The 20,356-nt window shown below is 30.9% G+C and overlaps 1 protein-coding gene across 1 annotated transcript in view; it reads left to right on the forward strand.

Moving 5' to 3' along the window:
* Positions 1-17,846, forward strand: part of SLC2A13 (solute carrier family 2 member 13) — a 222,416-nt gene extending 204,570 nt beyond the window's left edge. Inside the window, exon 10 of the mRNA XM_074194836.1 lies at positions 11,798-17,846. Within this exon, the coding sequence (XP_074050937.1) occupies positions 11,798-12,024 (227 nt within the window). The 3' untranslated portion in view covers positions 12,025-17,846. The remainder of the gene's footprint in view (positions 1-11,797) is intronic.
* Positions 17,847-20,356: the final 2,510 nt, after the last annotated feature.

The following is a 20,356-nucleotide window of genomic DNA, read 5'->3' on the forward strand; positions in this document are numbered from 1 at the left end:
GAAAGAGGCAAAAAGAAGCTTAAGACAATATGCAGACAAATATGTTCAAAGCAATTTATATTCAGGATAAATAGGAAATGATTAAAGAGGAAAAGCACTGGGGGGTTAGGGAAGACTACTGTATAAGGTGAGATTTTAATTGGATTTAAAGGAAGCCAAGGAGGTTAGAAGAGTGGAGGAAAAAGAATATTTCCAATATTCTACCATGGAGAATGTCCAGAACCAAGAGACAAAGTTTCTTGCTTCTGAGACAGTCAGTGTCACCAGATCAAAGAGTACATGTAGGGGAGTAAGGTGTAAAAAGACTGGAAAGGTAGGGTAATGGTAGGAGATGACTAGGTTATGAAGGTTTTTGAATGCAAGAAAAGAGCATTTTTGTATGATCCTGAAGACAATAGGAAGCCTATCAAGTTTATTTAAGAGATTGTATGATCAGGCTTCTACTTTAGGAAAATTACTTTAGTGGCTAACAGAAGATTGTAGTGAGGAGAGATTTGAGGCAGTCAGACCCACTAACAGAATCTCAGAATTGAACGTTCTAGCCTGCTTAGATCTTTTGGGATTTTTACTTATATTTATTGTACTCAGAGCTTTGTGTAATCTGAAAATTTAACCAATAGCCCAAGTATGCCTTTAACTCACTCATTGCTAAAAACTGTTAAATAACACAGGTTGAAAGAGAGAATCCAATAAAGCAAAGATGGAAAAGAAAAGACAGTGACTCACCTTTGTTCTACCCCAAAGCCCATCAAAAATTTAATGGCATTTAAATAATGCCATAAAATAATTGCTAGAGCAGCAGAACCCACAAAGGGAAAGGGTGAAGTAATTTTCCAGTCAAAGACAACTTATGGGTGAGAGTGAAGTGCAGTTTAGGCTGTGCTAGTACAGTTGGGCTGGGGCAAAACAAGGAGCAATCCCTGGGTGCCACTGAATTGTCTGCTTCCAGAATTCTCAGTCAACAGATAATGAATGGGTCGAACAACTGATCAAAAGAGGATTGCAAGGGTCTCTTTGCAACTGCAATGGAGAAGGGACCCTCATATTTCCAGGGAAGAAAAGGATGCTTGTAGTCATTCACAGACCAGAAGACAGGTAACTCTGAATCTCATAACTATGAGATTGTCTAATAAAACAAAAAAGGAAAATATGTTGGGGATGCAGGAAAAATGAGACATAAGTGTACTACTGGTAGAGTTATGGTCTGATTTAACCATTCTCTAAAACAATTTGTAAATATGCCCAAAGGCTATAAAAAACATGCATGCCTTTTGACCTAGTAATACAACTACTATGTTTGAGTTCAAAAGAGATAAAAGAAACAAAAAGGGAAAGGACCTATGTGTGCAAAAATGTTTATAGCAGTGCGTTTCTAGTGGCAAAAAATTAAATTGAGGGGATGTCTGTAAATTGAGGAATGACTGAAAAAATTGTCCTATGTGATTATAATCTAACACTATTATGCCATAAAAATTATGAGTAAGATTCTCTCAGAAAAACCTGGAAAGCCTTACATGGGCAAAGTGAAATGTACTGTATACAAAGCAACAACAATATTGTGAGATGATCATCTATGAATGGCTTAGTTATTCTTAGTAATACAAGAATCCAAGACAACTCTGAAGGACTTGAGATGAAAAAATGCTATCCATCCCTAGAGAAATAATTGATGATATCTGAAAACAGAATGAAGCATCTATACTTCATTTTTCTTGAGATATTTTTGTGGTCCATGTTTTTTTCTTCAACATAACTAGTGTAGGAATATATTTTGCATGGCTGCACATGTAAACTCTGTCAGGTTGTTTGCCTTTGTGGTGAAGGAATGCAGAAAGAGGAAGGAAGGGAACTTGGGACTCAAACTTTTAAAAGTTAATACATGTATTTGAGGAAAAATAAAATACTAAAATAGAGAATCCCTTGTCTTAGGAAGCAAAAAAAAAGAGGTGGGTAGCTTGATTTGTCTTTCTTTTTCTTGGTTTGTGTTTTATCATTCCACTAATCACAAAGTCATCTCCATAATGTTGCCAATTTTAAAACTATTTTCCTATATCTGTTTATTTAACTGCATTGAGTTCCTTCCCTCCTCTGACCCCTCCTTTGGAAGGGAGATAATTGGATATGGGTATATTTACAATTTTGTAACTGTGCTAAATATTGATTGATATTGATTGTGTTGTGAGAGGAGAATCAGTCCAAAGGGAAGAATGAAAATAGTAGACATAACAAAATGATATAATATATAAGACAACTCTTAAAAATTGAAGATAATAAGCTTTGGTCTTCATTTAATCTCCACAGTTCCTTCTCTGAATATAGATGGTATTTTCCATGATAAGTCCCTTAAAATTGTCTTTGATTATTGCACTGCTGAAATGAACAAGTCCATCATGGTTGTTGTTAATCTGTGTAATGTTCTGTTTGTGCTCATTTCACTCCACATCAATTCATGCAGGTCTTTCCAGGCTTTTATGAAATCCAGTCCCTCATCATTTTTTTAGGTTTTTGCAAGGCAAATGGGGTTAAGTGGCTTGCCCAAGGCCACACAGCTAGGTAATTATTAAATGTCTGAGACCGGATTTGAACCCAGGTACTCCTGACTCCAAGGCCAGTGCTTTATCCACTACACCACCTAGCCGCCCCATCCCTCATCGTTTTATAGTATAATAGTGTTTCATCACATACATATATCACAAATTGAACAGCCACACCCCAACTGATGGACATCCCCTCAATTTCCAGTTCTATGCTTCTACAAACCGTGTTGTTATGAATATTTTTGTACATGTGGGTTTTTCACCCCTTTTCATGATCTCTTCAGGATATAAATCCAAGAGTGCTATTGCTGGATCAAAGAGTATGCACATTGTTATTGCCCTTTGGGCATAAAAACATGCCAACATTGTCCAATTTGCTCTCCAGAAAGATAGGATCAGTTCATAACTCCACCAACAATGTATCAGTGTTCCAGTTTTCCCACATCCCCTCCAACATTGATCTGTATCCTTTCTAGTCATATTGGCCAATCTGAGAGGTGTGAGGTAATACCTCAAAGATACTTTAATTTGCATCTCTAATCAATCAATAATGATTTAGAGCAATTATTCATATGATTATAGAAAGCTTTGTTTCTTTTTTGAGAAATTGCCTTTCCATTTCTATTAATCAATTGGGGAATGACTTGATTTTTAAAAATTGGACCCAGTTCTCTATATATTTTAGAAATGAATCCTTTATCAGAAACACTAGTTGCCAAAAATTGTTTCCCAACTTAGTACATTCCTTTTAATCTTGGTTGCTGTGGTTTTGTTTGTGATAAAATTTTAACTTAATGTAATCAAAACTATCCAGTGTTTTTTGTAATGTTCTCTATCTCTTGTTCATAAACTGCTCCCCTTTCCATAGATCTGACAAGTAACCTATTATTACCTTCTATGTCTAAATCTTATACCTATTTTGACCTGATCTTGGTATAGGTTATGAGATGATGGTCTATTCCTAGTTTCTGTCATACTATCTCCCAGTTCTCCCTTTTTTATCAGTGAGGTTCTTTATACCAGAAGCTGGAATTTTTGGGTTTATCAAGAGTAGATTACTATAGTGATTTACTGCTGTCTGAATTGCATCTAATCTATCCTCCATTCTATTTCTTAGCCTGTACCAAACTGCTTTGATGACTGATGCATTTTAATATAATTTTAGATCTCGTATGGCTAGACTGCCTTTCTTTGTATTTTTTTAATTAATTTTCTTGATATTCTTGACCTTTTGTGCCTCTGTATGAATTTAGTTATTATTTTTTCTAGTTCACTAAAGTAATTTTTGGAAGTTTGGTATGACACTAAATAAATAATTTAATTTAAGTAGAATTGTCATTTTTATTATGTTAATTTTTACAGCACAAAGTGACATCATTCTTTGTTGCTATTGTGTTCTTTAGTCGAACTTTGGTGAATAGATTTCTTCCATCTGGAATTTGAGAATTGGGTATAAAGTTGAGATCTACTAGAAACTTGTGGATCAGCTTTTGTAGTCTTTGGTGGTGGGAAAGGAGGTGATAACTGAACATGGAAGGACCTAAGACATTAGTTTTCTTTGCTTTGGGTTTGTCCTGTTTGGTTTAACCTTGTTTGAATTCTTGGTGTCCTAGAGTATGGAGATAGCAAGAATGGTTTTATCTTTGAAATACAATTCTTATTTTGGAAAGATTTGTGTCATGGTGAAGACCAGTCTAATAGGCAGAGATGGAAAGAGAAATTCCATTTTAAAAATCATAAAAACATTTTAAAAAGGTGGGGAGTCAAAATGGTGAAGATTATGCAGTAAATTACCATAAGTCTCCTATAGAAATCCATCAGTATTTGAGGGAATTTCTCCAAGTTATGTTTCATGTAATTATTCTCTTTCTCACTAGAAGCAAGCTTCATCTTTGAGAATTTGCATGGATATGAATATGCACAAATGATTACAATTATTTTTATTTTATTCTGCTAAGAATATGCTATTTCCTGGAGAGGTCTTAATTTAAGCAGAAAGGAGGGATTGCAGCTCATATCTTTTGATAAAAGAATATTGCAAAGAGTTGAAGTTATTCCTTCACATTTCTTTTCAGTAATTGCCTTAAAAACATTAACCTTTATATTCTTCAGATGAATTTTTTCATTATGTTTTCTAACTGTAAAATATATTTTGGTAGTTCGGTAGTAAGTTTACTTAGGTAGAAATTATCTGGATTCAGCTTACCCATAAGAAATTGACATTTTTCCATTTGTTTAGATGTCTTAATTTATGTGAACAATTTTTTGTTGTGATTGCATTTATATTGTTCCTAGGTTTGACTTGACAATTAGACTTCCAAGTGTTTTATATTGTATACAGTTATTTTAAAAGAAGTTTTCCATCTCTTTTTGTAAGGATTTGTTGATAATCTATTTAAAGACTGATGATTGGGGGCAGTTGGATTCCCAGTGGATAGAGCACCAGCCGTGGAGTCAGGGGTGCCTGAGTTCAAATCCGGCCTCAGACACTTAGTAATTACCTAGCTGTGTGGACTTGGGCAAGCCACTTAACCCCATTTGCCTTGCAAAAAAAAAGACTGATGATTGGGGCAGCTAGGTGGTACAGTGGATAGAGCACCAGCCCTGAAGTCAGGGGGACTTGAGTTCAAGTTCGACTTCAGACACTTGATTATTACCTAGCTGTGTGACTTTGTGCAAGTCACTTAACCCCATTGCCTTGCAGAAAGCAATAAATAAATAAATAAATAGTTAAAAAAATAAATAAATAGATAAATAAATAAAGGCTAAATATTTATGTGGGTTTATTTGATATCCTATAACTTTGCTAAAGTTGTGAGCTATTTCAAGTAGGTTTTCAGTTGATTCCAGGCATCTCCAAGTATACTATTTTATCATCTTCAAAGAGTTATAATTTTGCTATTTTTATTACCTATTTTAATTCCTTCAATTTATTTTTCTTACTTTATAGCTATAGTTCTTAATGCAATATTGAAAAATAATGGTAATATGTTTCAATGCTTCAATTCTGATCTTATTAGAATGGTTTTAGCCTATCTCCACTACAGATAATACTTGCTTAATGAGCATAGATGCATATTAATCATCTTATAGAAATATCTCTATATATATCTATGTATACATATACATATACATATACACATACACATACATATACATATATACATACACACATATACCTATACCTATACATATACATATACATATACATGCATACATTCCTATGCTCTCAAGTATGTTTTAATAGAAATTGATTTTGTATTTTGCCAAAAGTTATTTCTTCATCTATTGATAATCATACCATTTTGGTTAGTTTAATTGTTGGTATGTTCAGTTATGTTGATAATTTTCCTAATGTTGAACCAGACCAGCATTTCTAGTATAAAATCTCATTCATTGGTCATAGTGTATGATCTTTGTGATATACTTCTGTACTCTCCTTGCTAATATTTTATTTGTTTTTTGCATCAATATGCATTAAGGAAATTGGTTCATAGTTTTCTTATCTGTATTCACTCTTCCTTGTTTAGGTATCAGCATCATACTTATATCATAAGAGGAATTGGTAGAATTTATTCTTTATCAGTTTTTCCATATAGTTTATATAGAATGTAGGTGTTAGGTAGAATTTACTTTTGAATCCTTCTGGTCCTGGGAAATTTTCTTAAGGAATTCATTGATAGAATTATTTAAGTATTCTGTTTTCTCTTCTGTTAATGTGAACAATTTATATTTTTGCAAATATTCATCCATTTCACTTAGATTATCAGATTTAATGGCAGATAACTGGGCAAAATAGCTGCTAATAATTGCTTTTATTTCCTCTTCATTTGTGGTGAATCCAACCATTTAATTTTTGTTACAAATAATTTAGTTCCCTTTTTTAATCAAATTAACTAATGGTTTATCTATTTTATTATTATTTTCAATAAAATCAGTACCTAGATGTATCAGCTCAATGATTTTCTTCCTTTCAATTGTATTAATTTCTTCTTTGATTTTCAGATTTTCCAATTTTGTTTTTAATTTGGAGATTTTTAATTTGTTCTTTTTCTAGATTTTTTCCATGCCCAGTACATTGATTTTTCAATTTCATTTACTTAAGTATTTAAAGATATTTTCCCCTAAAAACTCCTTTGATTAAATATGGGCAGCTAGGTGGTACAGTGAATAGAGCACAGGCCCAATGTCTTGCAAAAAACAAACAAACAAACAAAAATTCCTTTGACTGCATGCATCCCAGAGATTTTGGTATTTGACATTCTCCTTAATGAAATTTGATTGTTTTTATGATTTATTCTTTGATCCACTCATTATTTAGGATTAGATGATTTAGTTTCTAATTAATTTTTTATCTTTCCACTGCCTATTATTGAATGTAATTTTTACTATATTATGATCCAAAATAGATGCATTTAAGATTTCAGCTTCTCTGTATTTGATTGTAAGGTTTTTAATACCCTAACACATGGTCATTTTTGTGTATCAGGTAAGCTGAGAAAATGTTATATTTCTTTGTATTCTTATTCAATCATATTAACCTTTTGTAAAATTCTTTTTCACCTTCCTAACTCTTGTTTATTTTGTAGATAGATTTATCTACTTCTGAGAGAGGAAAGCTGAAGTCTCCCACTAAAAATTTAAAAATTTGATTATATTTTCATATATATATTTCTATGTATACACATACATACATACATACATATGTATGTATGTCACCCTCTGTGTTGCCCTGTCCCAGGGCTGAGGGTCTCACTGATACCTTCCTGGGGTGCCATCTACTTCTGACTTTCCTTGATTCCATCTGCATAAGATTAATCCTCTTTTATCCCAATGTGTCAAACCTTTTTTGCTGGTCTTCAAAGTTGCATTAGACTCGCCTTTTTTTAGTTCTAACACTCCAGGATTCTATTTGAGTTCCTATTTTATAGTTGTTTGGAGGTGACTTTGAGTGAGTTCTGTCATCTTAGCTTAACCCTCTTGCAGTTAAGTAGCTCTTAAATTAGTTCTACTTAATTTGTCTTAACCATAATTTTCTTAGACTAAAAATGAAATAAAAAAGTTAATTTATCCATGAAGTTTTATTCTCTGAAACCTTAAGAGTATGGTATCACTAAAGATATCAACCCTGATTCGAGGTTTTGTGGGCATATTTCCACAGAAAAGACAATGAATGACATATAAAATTGTTGGTGACCAAAAATCAGGTTACACATTAATCTATGTCACTAATTTTAGTTATAACTTCTCTATCCTGTTCACAAGGTCTGGTCTGTTCTATTGTTAAAAAACTGTTAAGGATTTCCATTAGAAGGAAAGCTATTGTATCCTATAAAGGAATAACCAGATCAATTCCTGCTTCCTTGGGATGGTTTTTAGAGATAATTATCTATACAGCTATAAAATCTAAACTTGCAAGCTTGCATATGCAATCAAGTTGTATGAAACAGACAGAGCCTGTTTTCAGATTTTTATCTATATACAAACCTTGAGGAAGTTAACATTCAGAATTAGGTTAACATTACAAATCCCAATTAGAAGCTGAGAAACAAATTTTTGATAAGAAATATAGGATTAAGGACATTAAGCTTAGACATATGTTTTAGGTCAGGTGCTTATGATACCAGATATCTTAATTTTTTCAGTTTTTTTTTCATTTTTGCTCTGTTGCATCTTTTTGTCTTATGGAGTTTTTCCTGTTTGATCTAGTTTTCAGGAAATTAATTTCCTGAATGAGGCTTAAAACTTTCCTTTCTACACTACTTATTCTCCTTCCAATTGTTTCCTCAGGAGTGTTTATTACTTGCTTCATATCATCTAGGAATTCATGAAATTCAATATTCTTTTGATCCTCTGCATGCTATCATTACAATTATTTTCTCCTTTTGGAGGATCTCTAGGTTTGCTTTTATTTTTTATTCTGCTTTCTGACTTCTTTGATTTATTTTCTATTTCTAGTTCCAGAACAGAGGATTTTGTGCCAGGCTGCACCACAATATATGTTTTTAGGTGGACAGGAGAGAAGGCTCCTTTGTTTCACTCTGTATCTCCTGATTTCTTAATCTAACCTTTCAGATTCATGAATCTTAGAGATAAAGGGCACTGCATATTCAAAAGATGTTATGGCCTCAGAAATTTTGGACCTCAGCTCTCTTAATCTGGGCATTGCAGTTTAAAAAGTCTAAAAGCTACAACATGAAGGCCATTCATCGCATCATTTTACTTTGCTAAATTGCTCTCTACTGCAGCTCAGTAGGGCTTCTAAGGTCACCATCCTAAGGATTTCTGGATATCTTTGGTTTTCTCAGTTTATTCCCCTACTCAGTGGAAACACCTTTCATTCAGGCAGCTATCTTGGCAGTAGTGATCTCCTTGCAAAATTTATCTATTTCATACTCTGCAACAAATGTTGATGCATCAATCACAGTTTATCTTTAAGGTAATTTATGTAATGGGTATCATGATCACCTGACAAGATAAAGTATGATGTGAAATTATATCTCTTTGCCTTTGATTACATTGTGAAACTCCACCAAATTCATTTCTCTAAACAGAACTAATAAATAATTATTTCATTCTACCACAACTTCTTTATTCCTTCAGGTTTAATTTTTAGAAAGAATATTAACACAGAGCATTGCCCATGGGATTTGGGATAGCCAATTAAAGATAGAAAAAAGGTTTTTAAAACAGATCAGGATTTACTGTAAAATATTGTAAAGTAAAACTCCCCAAAAAGCAGTAAGCACCTTGAGGATAGGTTAGGTCAGTGAGAGAGAGAGAGAGAGAGAGAGAGACAGACAGACAGACAGACAGACAGACACAAGTGGCATGGAGGTCTGTGCTAAAATACCAGGGTCTAGCTTGGGAGCTCATAACTAGAAAGGAAAGAGAGATGCAGACATCCTGTAGGGTGGAAGGTAGAGGCAAGAAGAGGCAAGAAGCAGCTGTACTTCCTCTTAAAAAAAACTTCTTAAAGGGCAGCTAGGTGATGCAGGATAAAGCCCTGGCCCTGGAATCAGGAAGACCTGAATTCAAATGTGACCTGACACTTAATAATTACCTAGCTGTGTGACCTTGGGCAAGTCACTTAACCCCACTGCCATGCAACACCACCCCCAAAAAAAACTTCTGTAGTAAATTGGACAAGGTGTTATGCTTTGGGAGTGGTCTAGCACCTGAGCCTGATATTCTCCAAAGGGAAATGATATATATTGGTCCTGCCCGTCCCAAGGTGTGTGACTTCTAAGTTCAATGTCATTTCTGGTCATGCCAGGGTCAATGGGTAAGGCCAAGTACTGGGAACTAGAACCTGGGTAAAGGAGATATGGGGGGGGGGAATTCAAATTTTATATTTAACAATGAAACAAAAGAAGTCAATTTACATCTCAATAGCAAAGAGCTTTCCACACTTTAACAAGATTTAACAGCATTAAAGATTACAGAATTTGTTTCTGATTATAAATTTTCCACATTCATAATTCTCTGCATCAAGAGGCTTTTCATTCTTTCCAAATATATCAACTCAAGTTAAAGTGAAAGTTAATTAAGTGATATAGACAATCTTAGAACTATATGATTTTCCCACACACATATATAGCACTCTTCCATCTTAACTACAAAATGCAAGAGTTAAAAACTATATTGAATTTTGATTTGTTATCAGTCACCAAAGCTTAATAGTTCATCACCTGTTGTCTAACCTTCTATATACTTCCCTCTTCTGAGACAGATTTGATCTTCAGGAACCTTACTTGAAGCTTTCTCATCTTGGTAGACTATATCAGAGGTTATATTTCCTACTATACCTATTGTGAAACCAGGTCACACTTGAGTCATAATGAGCCATTGGGATAAGTCATGGAGATTTATTGTACTGCTGGGTAGTTAAGGTGACCCTGAAATCAAGAAGACCAGAATTTAAATATAGCCTCAGGCACTGACTACCTGAGTGACCTTGGGCAAGGCATTTAACCCTGTTTGTCTTGTAAAATGAGCTGGAAAAGGAAATGGCAAAGGATTCCAATATCTTTGTCTAAACATTCCAAATAGGGTCATGAGGTGCTAGTTGATCATGACTGAAATGACTTAACAACACAATTTTACAACTAATAAGAAATTCCAGTATGGAAGTAAATTCCACTTCTTATATGACATTGAGATTATATGTCTGCATATAAAGCACTTCGATTTAGCTAATTAGTCTTGATATAGTTCAATCAAGTACCTTGTGATGCTGATCAATTTCCTTAATTTATCTGGATATCATTTTCTCTCTTGTAAAATGACTGTATTGGATTAAACTATATCTAAGGTCTCCTCTAACTCAAAACCATGATTTAGATTATTTGATTTGATCAGATACTTTCCTTTACAATGGTCCAACATGTACATTTAAACATAACCTGATTTTTTAGATTAATTCCAGCAACTCACAAGCCTATTTGTTTGTTATTTAAACTTAATTCATATTATGTATGAAAATGCAAGCATGAACTTTCTTTAATCTGTTAAATTCTCTTATAAAGATACAACTGTTTCAGGTTTACCTGAAAACTTTTTCATCAGGGTATCAAGTATAATAATAAATATAGTAATAAAGGTGGCATGAGAAATAACCTAAGCATAAACAAATGAAACCACATTGTCACAGCTTAGCATTTTGGGTTTCTTTTCTTTCATTTCTGGGTTTTTTAACATGTGAACGAACATTGAATTATATATTTTCAAGTTCTATATAAGAAGAGAAGATAGACAACTGCTGTAAAATACTTAGCAAGGCTTAGCATATAATTGCCTTCATAACATAGGTTCAAGGAAGGTTTATAGAAATAGTTTATCCATTCACAGACCTAGGACAGCCCAGAGTAAACCAGACACATGTTTGGTTCCATAACAAGAATCCTACACTTTAGGTAAGTTTCAATAATAGTAGCAAAGTGCTTGGGGTTTAGAAGTGGAGGAAATTTCTGTAAATCTGTTTTCCTTCCTTTCCATGCTTTCTCCTTCCATATAAAGAAATATATATATATATATATATATATATATATATATAATTATATCATATCCCTTTAGCAAGTCTTTCTATCTCTGTCAATCTCTCATTTATTCAACTGCTATTTATTGAACACCACATATAAAAGAACTGTTAGGTACTGATAAATAATCTTTTTTTCCCACTCAAAATGACCCTATAAACTTGACCATTTGTTACAATGAAAAGTTTAATTCATGACTATGTGTATTGTTTTCAATTTCAGGAGCCTTCTTTCTCTATGCTGGATTTGCTGGTCTGGGACTCATTTTCATCTATGCTTGTCTTCCTGAGACCAAAGGGAGAAAACTAGAGGAAATTGAATCACTGTTTCAAAACAAATTATGCACATGTGGTACTTTAGATTCTGATGAAGGGAGATACATAGAATATATTCGGGTGAAGGGAAGTAATTATCATCTTTCTGACAATGATGCTTCTGATATGGAATAAGTTTCAACTGTTGACCTATCTAAACAAACAAAAAATTTCTTAGGGAAGAATAACAGTGCTTGGTGTCCTTATTGTTCTATTTCTGGTCTGGTTCTTTTTTACATTCCCATTTTAAATGCCTTCATAATTCTAAAATAATTGGGAAGATAATATGAGACAGAGATAAAAAATTGATTCCCAGATATCTAATTCTATCAATTCATGGTTAATACTTGATAGTCTCTGATTAGTCTAAAATTCATTTAGTCCACTGACAACCTTATTTCATAATATAATATGTGACAATATGGAAAACAGAAAAAATTGGAAACATTAAAATGTGATTTCCTTTTAGCTGAAAAGATTTTGTCTATTCTATGGAGGTGTTATTCCCCAAAACTGCTTACCTGCAATCAATTTGATCAATTATTAATGTTCATTAAATAACAAAAATTATTTAAAGTTATGTCAAAGAATGTTGGTTTGCACATCATCCACATTGTTCCTCATGTTAAACTAAGGAAAGATTTTAATTTTTTTTTTGCCTTAGACTTTTCCTTTCCTTATCTAAAAATGAGATCAGTATTAAATAAGTCAGTTGCTGAAATTTAAGTAACACTGTATTTAAAGCACTATTAAATTTGTTTAATATCTTTAAATACTGTTAATTTTTCATTTCCACAGTTTAACCTTTGTAATTTGGGAAGTACTCCTTTTAAAATAGTGCAACTACAAATTAACAATTTGAAAAGCCTGGATAATGTTTACCGAACTCAAGGAGTATTCACAGTTACCTGATATTTAGGAAAAGAAATATTTACTATATACACTGGAGGGGCTAATGTTCAGTGCATTAAAGAAACTCCCAGTTGAGATAAGGCAAAAAAATTTCTTTCATAATTGTATTTTTTCCTTGTTAATTTGTGATAGCTCCACAAGATGCAAGTTTTCTTTTTTTGTTTTATATTGGACTTAATTTTCAACAGAAGATTAATGTTCTGTTTTAATTTAACAGAGATAATCTAATATTTAAACAGACAATAGAGGAATATCACCTAGAAGTAAGAGACTAACAACTATTTTTATATGCCCCATATTTGTTCTTTTATCCTTCAACTTTTATTTCTGTAGTCAGAAGAATGTACGTCAGAGTCAGCAGAATGTATGTCAGAGTCAGCAGAATGTGTATGAATGCACCTGCATCTCAAATTCCAGTGCACTCACAACTCTTTAGAAACTAGTTATGATTACAAAACATTTATGTATTTTTAGAAAATATAAATGAAAGTATGTTTTGGAAATAATTCAGTTCAACTCAATAAATATTTCTCAAGTGCTTCCTATTTCAAAGTACTATGCTAGGTACAAAAACAAAAAATAGAATTGTCCCTGCTCTGAAGAAGTTTGTACTTTACTGGTGGAAAAATGTTTACATAGGAAAATTTTTTAAAAATTCAAGATAGTACTAGTTGTGTTAAAAACTGGGCAGGAAGATAAGAGATCAGGAAAAGCCTTATGTAAAACTTGAAGGAAGTTAGAGATTCTATAAGGAAGAGGAAGGCAGGAGAACACTTGTGCAAAGATAATTATGAGATAGAATTTCATATATGGGCAACAGTTAGTGGACTAGTATAAAAACAATGCTATTTTATGCATAAAACTGGTTTCTATACAATGTAGCATAGATTTCTATCCTCTATGTTTTGAAAGTTCTCTTCATAGATATTTAGAATGAATGTATGGTCCTTTAAGTCCATTCTCTAAGCTATTTTATATATAGACTAAGGAAAGTCCTGAATCTGAAAAAAAATTATATCACTATATCACTTTGTATAATAAAATTAATCACTATCTCACTCTCATATAAACAGTTGTTTCAGTGTTAAATTAACAATTATTTGTTTTTCAGAAAATAATGCAATTTAATGGAGAATTTTGTCCTCTTGATATTTCTTACCCTGTCTATACTAGTAAAGTGGAAAATCAGGCAATTATAGTGTTAGATTATACTGAAAATCTGTAGCTATTCAGTGAACTCAAACATACAAAGCATTAGACTTGTTTTCTTCCCCATATTTTCTGAGATATCTAAATAACCACTTCAGGTTTTTTTTTCATTTTTGTCTATATACATTGCCTTAATTATTTATTTTTGACTTTGCAGACCTTCATTTATTTCATTAAACAAACTGATTTGCCACTTTCCACCAAAGCAGTGTGTTTGAAACTTCCCACATATCTTAAAAGAAAATGAATTTTTAGACCACATCTACTAATGTAGTTATTGAAATCAGCAAATTATTTATTTTCTGAGTTGTTACTGTCCCTCTACTTCCATTCCTATCTGTTCTGGTATTGTACTTAAAGAGAGTATACCCCATTTTTTAGATACTACACCAAGAAACAAAATGAGAATTTATAATTGAATTTTTTAAAAATTTATTTAAGGCAATGGGGTTAAATGACATGTCCAAGGTCACACAGCTAGGCAATTATTAAGTGTCTGAGGTTGAATTTGAACTCAGGTCCTCCTGACTCCAGGGCAGGTCTCCATCCATTGTGCCACCTAGCTGCCCCCATTGGTAATTTTTAAATGTAATAAATACCTGAAAAGTGAGCCTTTCAAAATTAGAGTTTTACTTTTTTTGATTAAGTGAAGGTTTGTAGCATATGAAGAAAACTAAGTTTATATTTTACAGAATTTTAAATGTGCTTTTTTAGTTATGAGAATGACAAATACCATATACTTAACAGCATTCCATAAAAATATCAGAAATAATATTGGTAGTACCTTTTCATATAAGGTAATATAACATTTTGATTTATTTCATTAAAAATATCTAAGTACAAAATTATTTCACTAAAGTCTTTGAAAGAAAATGTAGATTTCTTCCTAAAGATGCTATATATTTAATTCAAAGTCATTGTACTTCAACTCAAGAAGATATAAAATCCCTCCTATTTAAAATTTTAATGCTTTGAAACTAACTAGAACAGATACAATATTGAATATATTTTAAAAGGATTATTAGATTAAAATATATTTATATTTCAATTTTGCTTCTGACTTATAGCTATCATTTGTTTATAATCATAATTATTTCTTGGGAAATTGCGATCAAGTAAAAAATGATAGGTCCATATAAGTTTAGAAAAATGGTGAAACTTCATTGTAAAAATTCACAATTAATATGAAAAATATTTTACAAAATGTACACCACCCACAATTTTGAAAATGGAAACATTTGCTCTTAATTTATGTTAGTTTTTGAGTCTTATACTCAATTTTGTGTAAAATTATTTAGAGAATTAAAAATTTTAAGCACAATATTAGGGGATAAATTTGAGAAGATATTTTCCATGAGCCAATAGTTTATGATTTTTCCATTTGTAAAATATATTATCAAGTACTAAATAAAACATTTGCACTGTTGTAACAAATTTCCAATAACCATATCTCTTTGTACTTATTGCAAAGAGTTTTGTTTATCCACTAGAAGTAATAATATGTGCTATAAGGGCAAAATATTGAATGGAAGATGTAATTGTAAGTAACAGTTACAGCTTATATGTAGCTGTTGCTTATAAAAATGACCCAGATTTGTTCTCTAAACTAATTATAAAGTTTTGTTTTGTGTGCATCAATATTGTTCTTTTTAAAAATCCAGCTTCATAGTATTTTTTTTTGTACACCACTGTCAAGCTTAATTTAAGACATAACAGATTGTGGCAGTTGGCAAAATAAATTCTTCTCTGATGTTAGCATTCTCTTGCACTGTCTTCCAAAAGATGGTAAAATGTGTTAAAAGTTCAACAACTTATCATTATTAAGTCTAGTGAATTCTGCTGCTTAGAAAAGAAACATTATATGTGCCCAAAATGATCATCATGGTATTTTGTATTAGAATGTCAATGTTGTTTATGTGAAAGTGACTTATTTGTGTTGAAAAATATATTGCTACAAATCTTTTACTTTTTATTAAATACATAATCTGTTGTATTTGAATAAGTTGGCTTGTACAATTTTCAAATTGTAATATTTTGATGGATCTGTGATTTCATCAGGATGGATATTTCTTACACTGAGGCAGTATAATAACAAATATAATATTCTTAAAAATAGAAAACCAAGATTTCATTATTTTGAAATATTTACCAGTTTTACATCATGTCATTTCTTAGAAAAGACTGAAGAAAGTTGACGCTTCAAAGGAAAACAGAAGATACACTGATATTATAAATGTCCAAAATGTTTTCCTAGTACTTTTAAATCATTGCTCTTACTGCTAAAATATCTTTTAAATGTAACAGGTATTCATATTTATATTGAAAGTCTCTAATATTCATTTAAAATTAAAAATAGTTTTGTGCTATTTCTTAAGCTATTTCTAGAAATATTTTAACTTCCAAGTGCATGCTATATCATTGAACATTTACCAGATCATAGGAAATCTAATTTGAATACATACATATTATCAGTCTTGATATTCTGAATATCTTTCAATAATGGTATTTAGTTTCCATTTCCTTTACATTCATTCAAGTCTATATTCTATTTAAATGCATATTTCAAGGACTTCAAGTGATGTAAACCTGTCTTATAATATTTTGTTGAAATTAAATGTTTAAATGAAATTTAAATCTTTTTTAAAAGTGTCAGTGTCAGAATTATAAATAAAAGAAATAAAGATTTAAATAGTTGATTACAATTTTGCTACCTTCTTGCATAATAAATTCTTGCATTCTTTTCAGTTCTTGTGCATCTTAGAAACTGGAGAATTTCAAAATCTTGTAACATATTCACATCCACTATCAGAACAATATTTTTTATGAAATTCAAAGCTGACTATTACTTATGTGAAATTAAAATCCTTTATAATACTTTAATGTGGATATTTATATGCACACCTATACATATACACTTAATGTCGGTAAATGTTATACAACTGACTCTCTGGGGGAGGAAGAAATAAATGCACAAAGCACTTTATAAAAAATTGTTTTACTTTTAATTTATGGAATAAAAGAAGCATTTACAAAGCATATTATTATTAAAAAGGATGATTATATATGATAATAAAAATCTTATGTTTCTTTTAAATATGTAACAAAGAGAATATGTAAATATGTTTTTCTTCACTTCCCCCACCCTGTTCTAGATATAGCTACCATTACAAATATGTTTTTGTGTGTGTGTGTGTGTGTGTGTGTGTGTGTGTGTGTGTATACAATCATTCTGTATATACTCTATCTGTTCTTTCTCTGGGTGCCAATAACTTCTTCCTTCATATGTCCTTGATTTGGGTATTTATAATCAAATACAAAGTTGTTCTTAAAAATTACTGTCACTGTATACAGTGCTCTCTTAGTTCTGTTCATTTTGTTTTTCATTATTTCATGCAAGTCTACCTTTGTTTTTTAAGATCATCAAACTCATCATTTCTTATAGGAGAATAGCATTTCATCACAATCTTGTAGCACAACTTGATCAATCTCTTTCCAACTGATGTATATCCTTGTAATTTCCACTTCATTGCCACCACAAAGAGAGTTGCTTTACACAATTTCCTTTTTTTCCCTAATCATTTTTGGAAATAGCTCTGCTATTATTAGCTCTGTTGTTTCTAGTTCAAAGGATATAGATAGTTTAACTCTTTTGGAATAATTTCAAATTGCTTTCCAAATGGTTGGATAGTTCAAAATTCCACTAATAGTAAATTAGTGTCCCAATTTTTCCACTTCTCCCACATTTATCGCATTCCATTCAATCATTTCAACTAATCTGATAGGTTTAAAATGATATCTCCAGGTTTTTCAATTTGCATTTCTCTAATCAACAATGATATAAAGTATTTTTATTTGACTATAAATTGTTTTGATCTTTTATTGAAAAACTTTGCATATCTTTTGACCATTTATCAATTGGAGAATGACTCATCTTCTTATATATATATTTTCAAAGTTCTTTATAGATTTGAGATTTGTTTGTTTCTGAGAAACTATCTACAAATTCTCTCTGCCCCCCCCCCACCAAATTTTCTGCTTTCTTCTGACCTTGGCTACATTTATTTTGTTGTGCAAAAACTTTTTAAATTAATGTAATTGATATTATCCACTTTACACTTCACCCTGTTCTCTATCATTTATTTATTCATGAATTATTTGCCTAACCCTATATCTGAAACATAATATGTTTAAATTTTCCTGTAATATCTCTCTTTATATCTAAATTGCACTTATTTTGACCTTATCTTGGCAATAGTGGAAGATATTGGCATATGCCCAATTTCTGCCAGGCTGTTTTCTACTTTTCCTAACAACATTACCAAATAATGAATCTTTATCCCAACATCTTCTCTTTACACTTGTTAAATACAAAGTTACTTTAATTATTTGCTACTGTTTCTTGATCTACCTTTCTATTGCTATTTCTTAGCTAGTAATAGATAACTTTGATAATTACTGCCATATAACATGATTTAAGATTTGATACTGCTAAACTTCCTTCCTTTACAATTCTTTTCATTACTTCTTTTGATATTCTTGATCTTTTGTTCTTTCAAATGAATTTTATTATTTTTGGCTTGATTAAATTTTTTTGGCAATTTAATTTGGAATGGCATTGGATAAGTATAAGTGGAACTGTCATTTTATGTCACTGTCACTGACCAATTGTGAACAATTATTTCTCCAGTTATTTAAATCTGACCTTATTTCATAAAAGAGTGTTTTATAATTATATTCATATAATTCCTGGATTTGTTTTGGCAAGAATATTTTCATATATTTTATATTATCCAGCATTATTTTAAATATGTATCTCCTACTATCTCTTCTTAAAGTGTTCTGTTTGTGATATATAAAAATACTCACAATTTATGTGTATTTACATTATATTATGCTAAAATTATTATTGAGTCTTTGAGATTTTGAGATTTTTTTTTAAAGTATACCATCAAGTCTGCAGGAAATGATAGTTTTATTGCTTAATTTCCTATTCTTATTCCTTATATTTCTTTTTCTTATTGATATTTTTAAGATTTCTAGTACAACAGTGAATAATATTGGTTATAATAGGTATCCATGTTTCACACCTATATTTCTGGAAAGACTTCTAGTTTCTTTCTGTTACAAATAATACATGCTAAAGGTTTTAAATAAATCCTTTTTTTTTTATCAATTTAAGTTAACAGTTCATTTATACCTTTACTTTCAAGTGCTTTTTAATAGAAATGAATGTACTGTACATTATAAAAAGTTTTTTGTCATATGTCATACTTAAAATTTTTTTTTATTATTGAAATAATCAATTATGGTAAGTTTTCTATCTCCATATTCCAGCATAAATACCACTTAGCCATGACATAATCTTTTGTAATATTTTGTTGAAATCATTTAGCTAGTATTCTACTTAGGATTTTTGCATCCATATTCATATATTTTTTCTCTACTTTTTATTCCTCCTGCTTTATGTAGCAGTGTCATATTTGTTTCATAAAAGAAGTTTGGTAGAATCCTTTCTTTGCCTTCAAATTATTTAATAATAGAAATAGTTCATCTTTAAATGTTTGATAAAATTCACATGTGAATTCATCTGTACTTGGTGTTTTTTTCTTAGAAAGCTCACTTATGGCTTGTTCAGTTCCTTTTTTCCTAAAACAAATATATTTAAATATTTTATTTCACATTCTACTAATCCAGTCAGTTTATATTTCTTTCAATATCCATCCATTTCATTTAAATTATTAATTTTTAGCATAACTTCGGCTAAATAATTCCTTATAATTGTTTTAATTTCTTCATTACTCTTATGTTCACCCCTTTTCATTTTTAATGAGATTTGTTTTTGTTTTTTTTTAAAGATCAGATTAACCAGTTGATTATCTATTTTATTAAGTTTTTTCATAAAACTAACTCCTAGTTTTATTTGTTAATTCAATACTTTCTTTACACTCCAATTTATTATTCTCGCCTTTAATTCCTAGCATTTCCAATTTAGTGTTTAACTGGAGATTTTTAGTTTGTTCTTTTTCTAAACTTTTTAATTGACCCAGTTTGTCTGCTCTTTATTTATATAAACATATAGATATAAATTTTCCTCTACTCACTGTTTTTGCTATATCCAATAGGTTTTGATATGTTGTCTCATTATAATCATTCATTTTAATTAAATTATTGATAGGTTTCTTTGCAATTCTAAGTTTTTTAACTCACTGATTCTTTGATTAGGTTAGTTAATTTCCAATTCATTTATTTGTTTATTTGATTATTTTTTATTTATTTTTCCAGCTTCATGAAAAGATAGTTTTCAACATTCAGTTTTTATAACTTTTTGAGTCACATTTTTCTGTCC

Source organism: Macrotis lagotis, chromosome 7, assembly GCF_037893015.1.
Source record: "Macrotis lagotis isolate mMagLag1 chromosome 7, bilby.v1.9.chrom.fasta, whole genome shotgun sequence".
Lineage (NCBI taxonomy): Eukaryota > Metazoa > Chordata > Mammalia > Peramelemorphia > Peramelidae > Macrotis > Macrotis lagotis.